Here is a 19532-nt window from a genome sequence, read left to right as displayed (position 1 = left end):
AATTGGAGGCAGAGTACATTAAGGGAGGAATTAGGCTTAAATAAAACAAACTCTAAGGATATAAAAAATATTTATAGCTCTTTTTTGGTAAAGAATTGGAATTTGAGGAAGTACTTATTGATTAGGGTATGGCTCAACAAATTATGGCCTATAAATGTGTTGGAAAACTATTGTGCTACAAGAAATGATAAGAGGATGGTTTCAGAGAAACGTGGGAAGACTTGTATTTCCCTCCATCCTATTATACTTTTTCTTCTCCTTCCCCCCCTCTTTAAGAGTCTATTTTGCTTCTGACTGCCTCCCTTTATTTGCTCCCCTTCTTACTTCCCCTTCTCTCTTAGGCTCCTTTCCCTCCTATTTCCCTGTTGGGTAAGATTACTATATCCCTTTATTACTATATCCAACTGTATTTATGTATGTATTCTTCTCTCCTTTAACCAATTCAGATGAGAGTAAAGTTCAAATGTCACCCACTCTCCCACCCACTGCACTTTCTGTTGTATAAACTCTTCTTTATCTACCCCATTTATGAAATATCATTTTCTCCATTCCTCCTCTCCCTTTCTCCCTATCCCAGTGCATTCTCCTTCTTCACCCTTCCATTCTTCTATTGAGATATCCGAGTATGATAAAATCACAACCAGGTCCTCTGCCTAATTAGACTCCCTCTAAGATCTCTGCTGCTAATGAAGCTCTGCAGGGTTACATGTATCATCTTCTCATGTAAGAATGTAAACATTTTAGCTCCTTATGGTTTCTCATTCATATGTACCTTTTTATGTTTCTCTTGATTCCTGTGTTTCTATGTCAAATTTTCTACTCAGGAATGCTTAAAAGTCCTCTATTTCACTAATGGAAATGTTTAAATCTTTTGACTTCTGGAATATCATATTCCTTTAAATTGATAGATGCTGAGTTTTGTGTGATGTTGACTGGATCCTTAGTACTTGAACTCTTTCTTTCTGCCTACTTGCAGTATTTTTTTTCTTTGACCTGAGAATTCTGGATTTTACCTATAATGTTCCCAAGTGTTTTCATTTTGGGTTTTCTTTCAGCAAATAACTAGCATGTCTTTCTATTTCTACTTTGGTTTTAAGATATCTGGGCAGTTTTCTTTTATGATTTTTAGAAATATGTTTTTCTTTTTTTGTTGTTTTTCATGACTTTCAGGTAATCCAATGATTCTTAAATTATTTCCCCTTGATCTATTTTCCAGGTCAGTTGTTTTTCCTATTTCACATTTTCTTCCATTTTTCAGACTTTTGACTTTGTTTTATTATTTCTTGATGTCCCATTGAACCATTAGTTTCCATTTGGCTAATTCTAATCTTCAAGGAGTTGTTTTCTTCAGTAAGATTTTGTGTCTCTTCTTACAAATCCCTGATTCTCTTTTCATATCTTTCTTTCACAGCTCTCATTTGGGTTTCAAATTATTTTAACTCTTAAAAAACCTCTTCTAGAAATTCATGTTGGACTTGTGTACAAACTATCTTTGAGGCTTTGCATGTGGATGTTTTCAAGTCATTCTTTTCTGAATTTGTGTCTTGAGCTTCCTTGTCACTACACCAGGTGTTAATGACTGAGTTCTTTTTTTGTACATTCATTCTTTCAGACTTCTTCTTGAATTTGGACTTTATTAGTGCTGGACTCTGCACACTTCTTGAAGCAGGGCAGGCGGGAATATCTGTTATAAGTTCTGCCTCTTTACACCTTTCTGCTGTTTTCACAAGCTTTCAGTCCTTACAAAGTGGTATGATCCAGGGAGAGGTCTGTTTACCATTCTCATAATCTGAACTCTGCAAATTCCTGACCCAGATTTGAGTCTGTTGTTTTGTACACAGCTGAAAGTTTCAGTAGGTTACTGTTGGACTCAGTCACTGTTAGCCCATTGGGAGGCTCTACAGGTTTGAAGCAACTGAACTGCTGGCTCCTCTTTGGTCTATGATGCTATGCTCTGTTTCTGAGCTACATTCCATAAACTTGTTCCCTGCTCAGCATCTGTGACCTGGAACTGGGTAGAGGGCTATTGAGCTACCAGTAGCACCTGTTCCTGCACCTAGCTCAAGTTAACGGATCCTCTGGGATCTCTTTCTGCTCCAATGCTTCCTCTTCTGGCATCCTGCCCAAGCACTTTTTCTGTTCCTGTGTACTAGAATGCTCCAAGCTATGAAAGCTCTGGCCAAACCCTCATCCCCAGACTCTGCAGACCTATTTGTCTCACTAAGCTTCCTTGGGTTAGAAAAATGACTCGCTGTGACTTTTTTTTGGCTTTCCTGATCAGAATTCAGAATGCATTCTCTAGATCATTATGGAGAAGGGATAGCAGTGAACTAGATTCAATTGCTTCCTCTCACTCTGCTTTTTTGACTCCACTCAACCTGGGAAGAATTTCATGAACTAATACAGAATGAAGTTAGCAGAATTAGGAGAAAAAATGTATACAACAATAGTATTGTAAAGACATAAACACACACACATATATGTATGTATAATGAAATCTATAATGGACATGGCCAAGGTAAACTTATTTGTAAAAAGGGTTTTGTTTTTCTCATGTTCTCAATTGGTAGTAGGAAATAGGAGAAACAGAAGGACTTGTACTGATTGGAAAAAATTAGTTTTACAAAAGTAACTTCCTATTGGTAAGAATCAGATGCAGAATAGAATTTTTTTTCCTTTCTTCCTTCTTTTTTTGGTGCCTCTAGCTTTTGAAGGATGAAATTATCATTACGGAATATTAAGAGTTTATTAGTTGTTCTCTTCTAGGAAAGTGAGAGAGACAGAGATAAAGAAAGGTTGAGACAGACACAAAGACACAGATACAGAAGGAGACAGAGACAGAAACAGGTGCAAAGAAGAGAGAAAGAGACAGAGAGATGGACAGAGACAGGAAAGAGTGAGGAAGAGAGGGAAGGAGGGAAGAACAAAGGGAGGGAGAGAAGGAGAGAAGAAGAAAAATTCTATCAGATGTCTAGATAATTGAAGTAATCTAACAAAACTTTATTATCCCTCTTTGCCAGGCCTGTGGCATATTTCCTAAACTTTCAACTACTTTCTCTTTCTGACCAGGTGTCTATAGTATAGTCCAATGACAAAACTTGATCTTTACTTAGATGCTTTCCATCATGCCTCCCTGCTCTTGTCCCTAGGTTTCCTTACAAGTGTATATCTACTTAATAGATAATGACATCCCACTCCTTTTTAATCTATCTTTTTTCTTTTGAATAAAGAATAACCATCTAGAGCTGTATTCCAGTTATGGGTCTCATTCCACCAAGTAAAATCTATGACATTAAATTTCTTTCATTGTTAGCAGCTCTAATTCATCTTATTTGTTGCCTATGCCTTTCTTGGAGTTTATCTCCTAAGAACTGGTTGTCCCAGCCGCTATTCCTTTTCATACAATGTAGCTGCTCTGTGTCTATCTTCATGGACATACATAGGCAGCTTCCTCTTTAGTGTAGAGTCCTTAGGTATTATTAAGGTAGTGGAGTATATGATTCCCCCTATAACTCAGTTACAGAGTCACAAGATTCAGTCATAGATGATGAGATTTTAATGTGGCAACAAGGCATTAAACTAACTGTAAAATTGCTGCCATGCCTTTATGAGGTATGAACAAGTTCCTTGAATGAAACAGAAGGGAACAATGTGATTGACTGAGCAAACAAATTAGATACACCCTGGGGGTTTTAAATCACTTAGCCTTGGGGAGTTAGAAGTATACTGTTCTAAGCCTAAGTACAGGAAGAAACTGTGCCATTAGAAGAAATCACTCCTGGCATGGAGGACAGGGCTTCTCTCTCCTCCCCCCTATCCTCCACGATGCATGTCACTTGAAAGCAGAGTTACTCGATCAAAAGGAGATACTTTATCCAGCCAAGAGCAGAGATACACACAGCATACAGAGACAGACAGTCACTCAAAGGAGGAAGCAACTTGAAACATTATGACTTTTGGCAGAAGAGAAGAGAGCCAGCTATGACGATGAGCAAACCCTGGGAACCTAGCTGTACAACCCTTCCAAGAGAGATAATGTTTCTGAAGGGTGCTACCTCTACAAAGAGAAAAAGAATTTCCAAGCTTATAGAATCAGCATATCCCAGGAACTTCCAGGCCATACAGAAGCAGTATTAGTATTATTTCATATACACATGAAATACCTCTGACACGTGTATATCCCATATGTGGACTTAAAAACCATTTTATCCTAAGTTTGAACCTACTCTTCTCAAGAACATTGTGTTTATATGTGAATATGCCCCAGATTTATGGAGGGGACTGTTTTTCAGCTACTATTTTTACTGTGCAATTGTAGTGAATGCCTTTGATAAGAGCTAATTGCAATTGCTGTCTGATTGTTAATGGGAAGTATAACTATGGAGGCCTGTGAGCTACAGTATTAGAAGTGGTTACCCAGAGGGTACCCTAGAACCTATGGGAATAGGGAATTTGCACTATGGGAGTTTGCACTTTGGGAGCCCAACCCATAAGTGTAAGTTTCAGGGATGACCCTAAAGGGAGTACTACATTACAACATGTAGCTAGCAATTATTAGAATAAAAGGTAATATGTAAACATATAAATCCAACCTGTATTAAACATGCAACTATGTACATATATGTAAACATAGATAATGAGACATGTTTTTCTTTGAATAACCTAAAAAGAGGGAAGTATGGTAGCCCTTCTTGCCTCCCTCTTCCAATTTTTTTTTTGTATTTGTCAAAGCCTTCACTTTTTTTTTATGTATACCTACCTAGTCTACAGTCACAGCTGGAAAAAAAAATGAATACATCCATCACTTAGCTTTGTAAAAAAAAATTTCTATGCTTTTAAAATTAGTTGTTTTGCACAAATTTGTTTGGGCCATAACATTTTTTTTTTGCCTTAATGAAAAGGTAAGTGGCAATTTCTGGCATATTCTCCTTTCCTAATTGAAGGAAGTAGGTCTCTTCGGTTGCATAGGTCTTCTGAATGTGACATGCTCTATTTAGTACTGTGTTTACTGCTTGAAGGGACAATTAATATGCTTATTACTTTAGAAACAGCATGGCTCATTGGACTAATTTTTGACTCAGGAGTTTCAACTTATAATACCAGGTCTGCTGCTGATTTAGTTTGTATCTTTGGGCAAACCACTTAGCTTCTCTGTTTACTCACCTGTAAAATGGGGCTGAAATACTCACTTATTTGTAGGGATAAATAGTGTCTTACACACTTTGAATAGAAAGAGAGCTACATTGCAAACTTTATGAATACTAATCATTCTTACTAGTTAAAGGGATAAGCATTTTTTCAAAAAGGCCAAAATCTGTTTATGATTAAAATTTTCAGGTCAAAGGGGAAATGGAATACAATCAAGAACATTTAAGTTTTTTTTTTAATTTTCATGCTTAAACAGGTGGGGGGAATTCATTATAGCTAAACTTGAGAAAACTCAAATGAAGTTAAAGCCATTGTAGAAGGGAAATATACATTAAGAAGGCATGATTCCTGGAAATATCTCAAGTAGGTTTTTTTTTTAATTGATGCCTATGTGGCTAAAGTACAAATATCTTTTGTGTGCATATTTTAAAAGCTAGCAAATGTTTGGATTACATATTAGTCTGGATTTTTTAATCACATAAAGTTTTAACTCACACAACCCAAATGACATTTTTGAAATATTGTATGTAGATTGCCTTCTTAAAAGATGAGAAAGGATCAAAGAAAATGACATGAGAGTTTCAAAGAAAGAAAGATAATTTCTGACTGCATTTGGGAGAAATCAAGGAAGCTTTACAGAATAAAGAACGTTTGAGGTGGGTCTTGCAGTATTTATAGAATTTTAGTAGGCAGTGATAGAAAGAAGGCATTCCAGGTATAAGGAACAGTGTAGGCAAAGGCACAAAGTACATAATCTTCAAAAATGCTTATGGAATAGTAAATTGTCCAGTTTGGCTAAAGTCATTGATTATATAAAAGGAGACAGTGAGAAATCAAAATGGAAAGTTAGATCTAGGTTACTGTCAAGTAGAAATGCTAAGTTGAGAGGTTTAGGTTTTATTGAATAGAAGTGGTAAAAAAAACTACTGAGGATTTCTGAGTAATAAAGGTATATGATTGAGGATATACATTAGGAAATTTAGTCTGGTAATGATGTAAAAAATGGATTGAAGGGGCCAAAGCATGGAGGTGGGAAAACTGATTGAGATTATTGCAGTAGTCTTGGGGTGAAGTAATATGGGTCTGGACTAATGCAGTAACAGTGACAGTGGGGAGTGGATTTGAGAGACCAACAGGACTTAATAAATGATTTGATGAGTACAGTGAAAGAATCAAAGACGACATTGAGATGTTAAGCATTATAGCCTGGGAATATGGTGGTGCCATTAACAGAAACAAGGATATCAGATATTGGAGCAGTTTGGGAAGAGGGAAGATAAGGAATTTGTTTTTGGATATATTGAATTTTAATTTCTGATGTCCAAAAGGTGGTCAGAAATATGTTTGGTGCTCAGGAAAAAAGTCAGGGTTAGAGTTTAGGAATCATTTGCATTAAGAAGATGAATTAAGTTATGTGAATAGATGATATCACCAAGAAAAAGGATACACAAAACAAAGAGAAGACAGTAGAGGACAAGGCATTGGGAAAATGTATACAGTATGTTTAGGAAGTTGGGAAGTGAGCTAAATGGAGGACACAGAAAAAAGATCAGAGAGGCAGGGGGAGAAATGCAACAGTCAAGGAAGTATATTTTAAGAATACTCCTCCAGGCATGGTGTGTAGAATACAGACAAGGGGTAATCTAGAGTCAGATTTCATCAGCAGTGACTACACACTTTATAATCTGATTGGCTCAAGTCAATTTCCTACTTCTCTCCTACTGACCACAGATAAACACAGACTAATAGGTCCTTTTCCAAGGGAGTTCCACTCTTCAGCTTTTACTGAGCATATGTAGAAAGCAGTGTGATATAATATTAAAAACCCTGGAATTTGAGTCAAAAAACCTAGGTTATAATCCTAGCTCTGTCACTATCTGCATGACCTCAGGCAAGTTGCTCAACCCCTTTGGATATCAGTTGCTTCATCTGGAAATTAAAAGCGTTGGACTAAGTGATACAAGATCCCTTCTAGTTCTAACATTTTATTAGTGTTGGATGTGTTTATCATCTATCAAATGTCCAGGCATCTGCATCCTGAGGTATGTCAACCATGTATTAGTGACACTAAGAATACCAAAAAGGAAGGAAGTAGTCAATCAACAACATTTATTAAGTGCTTACTATGTGATAGGTACTGTGCTAAATGCTGCAGATACAAAGATTAAAAAGTGAAAGTCCCTGCCCTCCAGGAAGGAATAGCAGCACCCTCAGACCAACTGCTCTGCTTCCAGCTCATCTCCTGAAGCCATTATCCAGGAAAGCAACCCTTGTACTTATATGGCAACTTCTTGTACAAGGGCCACAGTCCCTGCCTCAACAGCTACAGCTACTAAAGATCTGAAAAATAAAAGTCTCACCACCAAAGTCCTTGGCACTATAGAAAGGTTCAACATCAGAAGAAGATATAATTTTTGTCAGTGGAAATGACATGAATGAAGACTCATAACCTAATATTTTGCTGCTGTACATTCCATGTATCCATGGTACCTTTCCATTTGTCTGGTAGCTGAAGCTCTTATATGTTTTGTCTCTCTCTTTCAGAATATAAGCTCCCTGAGAGCAGAGAAAGTTGTGTTTTTCTGTTTGTATCCTCAGAGTTTAGCACAATGCTTTATATAGGTAAAATGAATATAAGTTAGTTTTGGAAAGTAGTCAACAGTGTCAGATGCTTCAAAGAGATAAAGGGCAATGAAGACTGAAAAATCAGCCATTGGATTTGGTGATAATGAGATCACTGGCACCTCTGAAGTCAGAAGAGTACAAACAGAAGAAAGATTTTTGAGATTTGGGGAATGGGCAGGTGGAGGTATGGAGTATAGTTTATTCTTTCTAGAAGCTAAGGAGTGGAAAGATGGATAGGAAATAGCTCAAACAGGTAAAAAGAATAGAAGGAAGGCTGGGGAGGGTGTAAGCAGAAGACAAAGGGATATTATAAAAGGAGAGAGAGAGAGAGAGACAGACACAGAGAGAGAGCAAGGAGGTCCTGAAGTAGGAAGAAAGGAAGGACTAGAACAAAGGACACAAGCACAGAAAATCTTTTTACTAAGAAGCTGGTATATTTCTTCTATGGAGGCAGAAGGGAAAAAAAGGAAAAATGGGTGAAGACAGAGATGAGAAGCGGGAAGAAAGGTATTTGACATAGATCACATCAGATTGCTTCCTTCTCAGTAGAAATAATCTGCTGAAAATGACAGAGGCAGGGTGGGACTGAGAATTTGGTGAGGAAAATGTTTGGAATGATCATTGTGAAGGAAGGATGCTACAGGTTGCCTGAGTTAAATAAAAAAGGTTGCTAAGCAGCAATTGTCTGGGGTTGGCTATCAAGAATTTACAGTTACTCAAGGTTAAAGGATTGGCAGAGTGGGAATAAATTATGAACCATTGAAATCGCTGACCATGGGGATCCAGACTGAGAAACCTCTTTCAATTCCCTTCCTGAATACTTCAAAATTTATGTCTCCACATCCATTCTTTCTATATTTCCTCCAGCCTCAAAAGAAGTATAATTTTATTCTGTACACAATATTTAAAGTAAAGTCAAGACTATGATAAGTTAGTACTTATGTAGATTTGTGATTTAAGAGAAATATGCTCTTTAAGAGGGTAGAGGGGTATTGCATTTACACAGTTTCCCCCTTCTCCTTTCAATTCTGTTGTTGCAGTAGGAATCAATCAACTTTTCCTATTCTTCTATTGCTGGTTCTTTTAGTCACTTTACTTGTTATTATCTTGGATTCACATGTGGAGGTAGAATCATAAATAATCAAGCTGCCCAGGGATCAAAAAGAAAAACAGAGCTTCAAACTGAAGCCAAAATACAACTACCATAAAATTCTTGAATGGATTGAAGGATATTTTGGTCATCAAATGAACATCAATTCCTAAGTACATGTATGGATGGCAACACTGGATTTGAACTAGAAAACCAACTATTAATACATGAAGACCCATACCTGTTCTTTAAAACCCTACACAGGCCACAGACCTTTCTGAAGATCTTTGGAACAATATTTCAGGCAATATCACATACTTGACAATCACATTCCAAAGAAACACTAAAATACATATGCAGATTCCTAAACTGTAGTAGATAGCCAACTCCTGAACTTTGGGCTTCATGAAGATCTATAATTTAAGATAAAAAAATTCAGAGAAGGTTTAAGGAGTTACAAGGATTATTAATGACTTCTAGAAGTTGTAGAAATGGACAGAAAATTAAAGGATGAATTTAACTGATGCAAGGGTTGGGTAATTTAATGACAAAACAATATAGAAACAAGAAGAGAGAATGCTTAACTTTGTGGGGGATGGGTGGGAAAGAGACGGAAAATTAGTGAACCACAAGGAAACTTGAATTAACAATGTAGTGCATGTTATCTTGTTAATTTTGTATTTATTTTAAAGAAACCATTTTAAAGTACTAACAAAGACTAATTGCATGTAGGAATTAGAAGGCAATACCTAACTTATTGATTTCTCCAAAACAGAATGACTTTTATCATGTAACTAAGTCCAATATAAAGAAATGTGGGATGAATTCAGTGTAATCAACAAAAAACTATGAAGCACATACCATGAGGAGACCACTATATTTGGTTCTGGGGATATAAATATGAAATCAGATACAGTCCCTTCTTTCAAAGAAATCACAGTCTAGAATGAGAGATAAGACATGGACATAAATAAGTGGAAGACATGGACACAAAAGAGAAATTTACAATACAAAGGTGAAAGTCAGACAGAGGGAGATCAGAGAAAGCTTCATAGTGGAAACAGGACCAAGATTAGGCCTTGAAAGAGAGAAGGATTTCAACAGGCAGAGATGGTGAGGAAAGAGACAGAGGATTTTTCAAGCATGGGGGCTGCAAACTTAAAAGGAAAGAGGCACAAAAAAGTAGGATAAAAATGAATGTCAGTGAATATTTCTATTTGTTTGGAATATAGAGTACATAAAGCGGGAAATGTGATTAATGAACATAGGTTAGAACCAGGTTGAATTTTTTAGCAGATGACCTTGCTTCATAATTTCCTGTGAACATTCAAGCCATCTAATCATGAACACCCTTCTTTCCCTTCTTTTATACCTTAAAAGAACTCCATGGCTAACTCTCTACTTGTGTCCTTGATTACATCCTAATACCTCCAAGACTCTGTCATTATCCATTTTCTTTCTATTATCTTCAAACTCTCCTCTCCTAGATTTTCTCCCTTTAGTTTCAAGCATCTTCAGGTCTCCAGGATCCTATAAAACCTTCCCTCCATCCTGCCATTACCTCAGGTTATTATCCTCTATTCCTCCTCCTCTTCACTAGCAAGTTTCTTTAAAAAAAAAAAAAAAAGGCTACACTTGTGGCTCCAGTTCATGAAACATTCATTACCAAACCCTCTATAACTTGGTTTCACTCACTATCACCCAAATATCTATATTGGCCATGTCCAAAAATAGGTCTCATGTTGTACTCCAAGTCTTTCACTTCGCTATCAGGAGGTGGGTAGAATGTTTCATCATTAGCCTTCTGGAATGATGGCTGATCATTCAGTGTCAAACATGTTTGACTTTATCACGTTGCTGTCTTTGTAAAACTTGTTCTCTTGGTTCTGTTTACTCTATCCTGCTTAAGTTCATACACGTCTTCCCAGGTTTCTCAGAAATCATTCCCTTCATCTTTTCTTACAGCACAACAGTATTTTATCACATTTATACACTGTAACTTGTTCAGCCATTCCATAATTGATGAATACCCTCTTAAATTCCAATTCTTTGCCACCTCACAGAGCTATATTTTTGCACATCCTTAGAGTTTGTTTTTCTGAGACCTAATCCTTCCCTTTTTCTCCAATTCTTTCTTCTCCTCTTTCCCTCCTAGTGAGTGAAATGTATTTCTGATGAGATATGTATGTTGAGTTGAATATATACTGTTGAGTGAAATGAATTTCTGTACCCAACTAAGTATGTATATTATTCCCTGCTTCTACCAGTTCAGATTAGAGTGAAGTGTTAGCTGCTCCCTGACCCCTTTCTCCTTGTTTGTATAGATTTCTGTTTCAGCATCTCAATTATATGAGATAATATTCCCTAGCCCTCTTTCTTTCCCTTACCTGGTGTGTATTACTTTCCCCTTTATTCTCCATTGTTCATTTAAGATCAAGACATAACAGAACCACTGCAGGACTTCTGTCGAATTAGATTCCCTTTATGATCTCTGATGATAGAGTTTCAAGGAGACATATGTATCATCTTCTCATACGAGAATGTAATCAATTCATCCCTTAGGTTCTTAATGATTGTTCAAATATGTTTGCCTTCTTAAGTTTTTCTTAACTCCTCTTTTTGAACCTCAAAGTTTCTATGAAGCTGTTGTCTTTTCTTTAGGAATACCTGGAAGTCTTCAACTTTATTAAAGGTCCATTTTTTTCTTTTAGAAAATTTATTTCTAGAAAATACTCAGTTTTGCTAGGTAAGTTATTTTTGGTTGTAAGCCCTTATTTTTTACCTTTTGGAATACCATATTCCAAACTCTATGATCCTTCATAGTGGTGGCTGCTAAATTGTGTGATCCTGACTGTGGCTCCTCAGTACTTGAACTCTTTCTTTCTGACTGCAGTATTTTTTTCTTTAACCTGGAAATTTTGGATTTTGGTTATAATGTTCATGGAAGTTTTCATTTTGGGGTTTTCTTTTGGGTCATGACAGGTAGATTTCTTTCTATTTCTATATACTTTGTCTTATGGTTCTAAAAAGTTTGTGTAGTTTTTATGAATACTTGCATGATGTTTAGACTTCTTGGTCTTTCAGAGAGACCAGTGATTCTTGAATTTTCTCACCTCAATCTGTTTTCCAGGCTAGTTGTTTTTTTGCCAAGAGATAGCTTATATTTTCTTCTACTCTTTCAGTCTTTTGACTTTGTTTTTATATTTCTTCTGTGTCTCATGGTTCATTCTAATTTTCAGGGAATCGTTTGCTTGGTCAAGGTTCTGTACCTCTTCTAACATGTTGATAATCCCCTGATTCTTTGTTTCATAGCTAGTTTCTTTTCCATTTTCCCGTCTAGTGCTTTCATTTTATTTATGAAAACATTCTTAATTTTTAACACCTTTATTTAATCTTCTATTCTGTTTGAAATTTGTGCCCAAGCTTTTTTTTTTTGAGACTTTGCTTAGAGATGTTTAGGAGTCATTCTCTTCTATGCTTTTCTTCAGTGTCCCTATTACCAAAAATAGCTTTTAATGGTGGGATTTTTTTGTTTGTTTGCCTATTCTTCCATAACACTTCCTGACTTTGGACTTTGTGGGCAAAGACCCACATACTTCAGGAGGGAATATTGGGACTGATCCTTTTGGGACTGCTTTCTTGGGCTAGAGTGCTATGTTAACTCTAGCAAGCTTTCTGTGCTCCCAGTCAGTTGATTTAGGGCCAGGGTAAATATTATCCTTATCCTTCTGGTCTGATCTCTTCAAGATCTGTTCTGAGTTTGAAGCTGAGCAATATGACTGTGGGCTTGCCTCCTTTGGAGTTTCAGTAGACTGCTGTGGGACTCACTCACTATTAGCCTGGTTCAGTGACCAAACTGAAGGCTTCCCTTTGGTCCGGGATTCCTGCCCTGGTCATTCCTTTGAAGACTTCATGCTGTAGTTGGAACTTAGATTATGGATTGCTCTTCTGTTCAGAGCCACAATGCTATTATTTATTTTTGAACTTGTTCCTTATTCAGTACACAGTCTAGGGGCTGAAACCAGTCCTTACCCTGTCATGCTAGCCTTAAGCACAGGTTCCGTCCTCAGTCTGCCCTGGATCTATGAGTTGGAAATAGGTAGTGAGCAATGAAGCTGCCATTTGGTACTTTACCCCACATCTTGCATAAGGTAGTGGTGCCCCTGCATGGATCTAGGACCTCATCTTGCCCTTGTCGTGATCCTATTTTAAGTCCTTGGGTGCTGGAATGCTCCTCCTTGTGTCTCACTACTGGCCAGACTCCATCCTCAGTGTCCACAGACTTTTCTATCTCCCTTTGGTGATCATGGCTGGAAAAATTTTGACTTTTAGAAATTTCCTGATCAGGATTAAAACTGGGATTTTTTTTTTTTTTAGATTTTGAGGGTTTTTTTGGGGGGGGAAGGGAGAGCTCACTGTACTTCTTGTTTCTTTGCCAAGATTTGGCTCTATCCGCTCTACCCCCACCACCTTTCTTTTTCCACAAGTCCACACTTGGAACTTCTATTTCCTCGCTATTCATTCCTCAAGTTCTTGTAATATACTTTTTGTTTTTACCACTTTAGTGAATCTGTTCTCACAAGACTATAGCTGGCATATCACTGGTGGACTCCCACATTCAGGAAGAGGAAAATAAATCAGTGGAGCTTAATAAACCAATTAATCCAAAAAGGATTGGTAGTTAGGCAGAAGAGAACAATTGCCATGTAAGTCATTGTAACCTGGAGAGGGTCATATGGAGGGGGTGTCCAATAATGGTACTTCAGACAACCAGATATTTTTTAAACAGGGAGTAAACTATTCATTAGGAAAATTATTCTGGTAATCATTCAACAAGCCTTTATTAAATGCCTACTTGACAAGCACTGCAGGTACAAAGACAAAAATGTATTATTTTCTGCCCTCCAGGAGCTTACATTCTATCATTGAAGGCAACATGTACATATGTAAATAAATACAGTATATACGTGTGTGTGTGAAATAAAACATAAGATATTGTGTAGGGAAGTATTAGAATATGGGAGACAGATATGGGAGACAATGTGTAAAGTCTTGGAGATGTGTTATATGAGAAGAACAGCAAGAATATCAGTATGGCTGAACTGGAGATTCTTCCATGGAAGCATAAGGATGAAACAGTAGTAGGTTTTGAGATAAAGGATGGTTAGGAGAAATTAGAGTCAGTATGGCCACTTAGGAGCCAACAGTCAAGGCAAGATCTGATAAGGAACTGAAATTGTCAGTCAATGAGCGTTTATTAAGTACTTACTACATGCCTGCCACTGTGCTGAACTCTGGGAACGCAAAGAAAGGTTAAAAACACTGTCCTGTGAGGAGCACACACCTGAATGGGGGAAAACTGCCTGTAAATAACTAGGTACATATAAGATATAGAAGTGGGAGATGTGGCAGGAAAGGCCTCCTGCAGATTTTGGCACTTGAGCTGCCTCTCCAACAAGGTCAAGGCAACTAAGAGGGGAGGAGAGAGAGCATTCCAAGTAGAGAAGACAGCCAGTGCAAAGGCAAGAAGTGGGGAGACAGGAGTATGGTATGCAAGGAACAGGAAGCAGGCCAGTATAGGTGGATGTTAGAGTGGACAGGAATACAAGAAAAAGCCAGTTTGTAAAGGGTTTTAAATGCCAAAGATTTTCATTTCTCTCCAGCATGACTGACTCTTCCAGGCTTCCACCATCATTATTCGGCTGTCTTCTCATTTTGGAACTTCCTGCTCTTAGCACTTGGGTCCTTCTCACTATGGAATATCCCTCCAGAACTCTGGCTTCCTTCTCCCTAGGAAGTTCTTTCCCAGTAAGCCTCCATTTGTGGAAGTGCCCCCCACCCTCCTCTCCCCTGCTTCATTCTCCTCCATGCTCTGCTTGTGACTCTCTGGATTTTGACACCCTACTCCTTTGTACTTCAGCACCATTCCCCCACGGTGGGGAACTTCGACAGAGGCTGGCACTGACCTTGGGAGGATCATTTTCAGTCAAATGGTAGGGACAAGTTAGATTGCAAGGTGTTGAGGAATGAACAGGTGGAAAAAGGGGAAAACATTTGAGTGTCAGCTACTCTTTCGAGCAGTCTCTTAGTGAATGGGAGGAGAAATACAAGATAACAACTTTGAGAGGAAAGTAAGGTCAAGGAAAGGTATATTTACGATAGAGACGGGCAAGAAGTCATTTTTTTCCCCACTTTTGTCTCCCCACTCCCTATTTCTATAACAGTACCACACAATAAAAGATACTGATTGACTAAAGTTATTGAAGGATTGCAGATAAGTCTTGATGAGGTAAAATTTTGGAAAAAAAAAAGCTAAGGGCAAACTCAAGTGTTTAATAACAGCTGTTACTTATGCAGAGGTTTACAAAGCACCTTACTCACATATTATTTGCATTTTACGGAAAAGGATATCTAGGTTCCTAGAAATTAAAAGGACTTGCCCACTTTCATACAACCAGCAAAGGGCACAGGCAAGATTCAAGTCCATCAGACAGCAGTTATAGTCCATTCTACTTTCAGCAAGTATTTGAATACTAACTAGGCGCTTATGTAAACACTATGCAATGCAAATAGTAGAAGCCTGACAATGGATGGGGAAAAAAATAAGGAAAGGATTGTAGATTCAAGTTGCACCTCGGGAGGATTTAGATAACACCTAAAGACTACAGTCCTGGCCATAAAGGTTGTGAAATTCTAGAATGCTTAACCAGAGGAGGCTCCACCTCCCCCATTTTCTTCCTTTTATTTAAACACGGGGGATTAACATGTCTGAGATGCATCCCGCCCGGGGTACCTGGGAGGAAACCTTGCCGAACACTTGCTAGCGCTCACGGGTGGCTGGGCTGCACGGAGCCCAGGGAGGTCCCTTCCACCCGGGAACAGGCAGTCAGATACCCGGCACAACGCAACACCCGGGACAGGCCTCCCGGAAGGGCGCGGGTTCTAAGCGGGTTGCCCTTGGGTCCGCCGAACTCTGGGTCTGGCGGAACCATGCCCACCCCTCGGGGCAGGGCTTCCAGCCCCCCTAATCGGCTCCAGACACCGCCCCTTTGGGTCCCCAGCGCTGACAGCGGGGATGGGGGGTAGGGGGAGGCCCTGGGCCTCATTTGTGGCGTCAGGGGTGGAGAGGAATAGGAAAAGCCCAGGGCTGCGGGAGTACGGGCCGCTTCCCCCTCCACAGCGGCAACTGCAGCAAACAGGTCAGGGGTCGAGGGGCGCCCGCGCCTCTGTCTCGCGGGATCTCCCCGCAGACCAACGGCGTCGAGACGTCGCGGTATTTGAGTGAGAGACGGGGGGAGGGGGAAGAGAGAAAGGGAAGGGAGGGGAGGACAGGGGAGCGGAGAGGGGCGGACCGGCTCCATTCCTTCCCCCTCGTCAGTTCGACGGAACCCCGCCCCCTAGCTCCGCCCTTCCCCGCCCCCTCCGCTGCCCCGCCCCCCCTCGCCTCGCTTTCCGAACTCCTCCTCTTGCCACCTCCCTTTCCTAACCATCTCATCTCCTTCCCGGCCCCGGCACGCGCGCCTGCCGCGCCCGGCCGCCACCGGCCGTTCCTCGCCCGCTCCTTGCTTTCCTGCTTTGGGCCGGAACCGGAAGTTTGGGGGGCGGGGCGCCAAAGGGGAGGCCGGGGACCGAAAAAACTCGGCCGAGCCCGGAGCCGAAGCCCTGGACACGGCCGCCGCCGCCGCCGCCGCCGCAACCACCACCGCGACCGCGACTAATCGTTGCGACTGCCGCTGCCGCCGCCGCCGCTGCAGGCGTCGCGTCCAAAGGGCTCCCGGACTTTGGGCGTCCGGGTTGAAGGTCGGTCCGGACATCGGACTGGAGTCCACGATCGCCGGACTGTCCGGGCGGCAGCCGCCGCCGCCGCCGCCGCCGCCTCCCGCTTCTCCTCCTCCTTCTCCTCCTCCTCCTCCTTCTCCTCCTCCTCCTCCTCCTCCTCCTCTTCCTCCTCCTCTTCCTCCTCCTCCTCCTCCTTCTCCTCCTTCTCCTCCTCCTCCTCCTCCTGCTTCTCCGCCTCCTCCCCTCCGCTGGCGTTTTGTTCAGCGAGCTATGAGAGGGGAGACGAGTTGACAGTGATTTTGACAGTGATTTAAATCTGCTTTTGTCGGTGGTGCCTTTTTTATTTTTATTTTTTAATTTAACAATTTTTTTTTGGTTCGTGTGTGTGTGTGTGTGTGTGTGTGTGTGTGTGGTGCTGGGGTTTTTTATTTTTTGTTTCTTGTTTTTTTTTTGTTTGTTTGTTTCTGGTGTTGCCTTTTGTTGTGATTGTTGTTGCTGGTGTTGCCCACCCCGTGGAGCGTTTCGATTGAGGGAGCTCCGACTATGCCCTATGACGGTTGACTGGACACCGGGGGTTTGGCTCCGAGGAAGACCCAGGGCACTGGAAATCTCGCCAGAACTTGCTTCGGATTCCCCGGTGCCTCGGGAAAATGGGAGCCGCTGCAAAGTTGGCGTTTGCTGTCTTTCTTATCTCTTGTTCTTCAGGTAGGTTGGAGTTGGACGAGTGTGGTGGTGGTGGCGGCGGCTTGTTGTTGTCGGGTCGTTTTGCTTCGGTGGAGACTGGTGGGGTTCTCCCCCCCAACCTTTCACACTCCCCCCCCCCGGTTTGATTATGATCTGGAAGCCCCCATGAATTTTTTTTTTTTTTAAATCGGTTTGAGTTAGCTTGGTTTGCTGACATGAGTGAATGCTCTGTTGTCGAAGTGAGTGAGAAAGTAAATGGTCTGTGGCCATAACGTTGGATGACAGCTTCTGTAGGGTTTCAATTAAGCCGCAAATACCACAGGTGACATTTTATGTAAATATTTGAAATCTGGTAAGGCGGATTCCAAAATATCTTCATTTGAAATGGAATTCTCAAAACGAATATTTTTAAATAGTGCATTTTTCATGAACACTGTAGTAGCAGTTTAGTCAACTGCTATTTAATTTTGGTAGCGTAAGAAACATTAATCTGTAATCAATAATCTGTCATTTCAACTGGGTCTCACATCTTAAACTTCAGTGTCCAGCAGTGTTAAAAAAATAGTTGATGTTCTGAGAGTAATTAACTAGTATTGTATGCGGAGGATGTATTTGAGCTGGATGTTATGGTAATGTGCTGGATTTTCGAGTACCGTTTGTAAGTATGGATTTTGCTCACCTACCTAATGCTTCTTGTTATAAAACTCTTGCTTAGAGGTATTATTTTCTTAGTAGGAAAATTGCTTGTATAAAATAATCTATAGTCAAAAAATTGAATTCTTTAGTGAGAATGTTTCAGGACTGCTATCAGTGGTTAGAAGGATGATCTAGCTATTTTTCCTTTTAAAATTTTGATTTTGAGAGAATGTTTTATGATTGCAACCAGTGGTTGAAAAAGATGTCTAGTCTTTTATGTTATAAAATCTGTTAAACCTTGTACTACAGTCTAAAGGTGTGCATTCACATACACTATATATTGAATAGATTAAATATACTTTAAAATACACTAGATTTGTTTATCATAACATCCAGCACCTAATTGCATAGTTTGTAAAGTGAAGAGACTATTACATATCTGTTACTTGACAGTTGGATTTTTGTGGCCATATCTTAATCTTACTTGCCATAGGGGGTGGTAGTCATTTCTTTGTGTATCTCTCTCTCTCTCTTTCTCTCTCTCTCTCTCTCTCTTTCTCTCTTTCAGTACACACACACACACACACACACACACACACACACACACAACCTTTGAATTCTATAGGATTTTGCTGAATGGTACATTTCTTTGTGGTTAATAAATGGATAAAGTCTAGTCTTATGTCTGTAGTGGTATTGATCAGTTCCGTGTGGGCTGAATGTGCTGTGAAATGGCGATCATTGCCAGAGATTAACCAAAAGAATCATGTCTGTTTAAATGGAAGAAGGAACGTGCTTAAGGCAGGCTGACAGCTCTTTTTGTGCATGATTTGGGAGGGAAGATGAACAATGGCATGACGAAAAAGAGTGAAGGCCTCAAAAACATTAAATCTTTTGCTCTTGCTTGCAAAATGCTTTCATGTTGTGATTTTTATTTTCCCCTGTACTCCTATTCTACCCTCATATCCTCTGGTTGGTGTATTCCGCTTGTTCTTCTTGAGGAGCCTTCTCTTGAACCCCCTTTTCAGCTCTCCTGCCTTCGAGGAGGAGGAGCATGACTGCCTCTAACTGCCCAAGGAATTGTGGACATTACTCCATTCCAAACCCACCTGAGTCACACTAATTGCTGAACAAGGTTGTTCTTGAGCAGACATAAGGCACTGCTTCTGGAATAAGGAGGCTTGCTGTGTAGCTCTTGCAGCTTTCTCCACTTAGCTTGGGAACAAGAGAAGAGAAATTGAGCAACGGTTTTCCTGTAAGATCATTCACTAGGCCAGCAGGTAAATAGCCATAATTCTGCTGCTGTAGAATGTTTCATTTACAATAAAACCAGTAGGAAAAAAGAAAATAAATACTGCATAGCTTAAAAAAAAATTCTAAAGATCTAATCTGTTAGTAACATTTGAACAGTTTTATAACTTAAAATAATAGATTTCTAGAGGACTTCTTTTATCAAGTAGATGTGTTCTGAGTATTTTACTGTGTTGCCCCTGCTGTTGATTTCTATCTTTGGTATAAAATTTGTCATTATTGAAACATTTATGATTATTTTTCTTTTTAAAAACTTGGT

The 19532-nt window shown here is 39.8% G+C and overlaps 1 protein-coding gene across 2 annotated transcripts in view; it reads left to right on the top strand.

Annotated features, from left to right (window-relative positions):
• The first annotated feature begins 17094 nt into the window (after positions 1-17094).
• ACVR2A (activin A receptor type 2A) overlaps positions 17095-19532 on the top strand; it is a 144886-nt gene continuing 142448 nt past the window's right edge. The window contains exon 1 of one of the 2 annotated variants that reach the window (XM_027835662.1): positions 17095-17347. In XM_027835662.1, coding sequence (XP_027691463.1) covers positions 17293-17347 — 55 coding nt within the window. In that variant the 5' untranslated portion in view covers positions 17095-17292. Of the gene's footprint in view, positions 17348-19193; positions 19243-19532 lie in introns of those variants that run through there. The other variant, XM_027835663.1, reaches the window with a different exon arrangement.

The sequence above is a fragment of the Vombatus ursinus genome, unplaced genomic scaffold (assembly GCF_900497805.2).
Source record: "Vombatus ursinus unplaced genomic scaffold, bare-nosed wombat genome assembly UNPS02014816.1, whole genome shotgun sequence".
NCBI classification, from domain to species: Eukaryota; Metazoa; Chordata; class Mammalia; order Diprotodontia; family Vombatidae; genus Vombatus; species Vombatus ursinus.
Note: the sequence above shows the minus strand (reverse complement) of the source record. Positions and strands in the feature narration are given on the sequence as shown.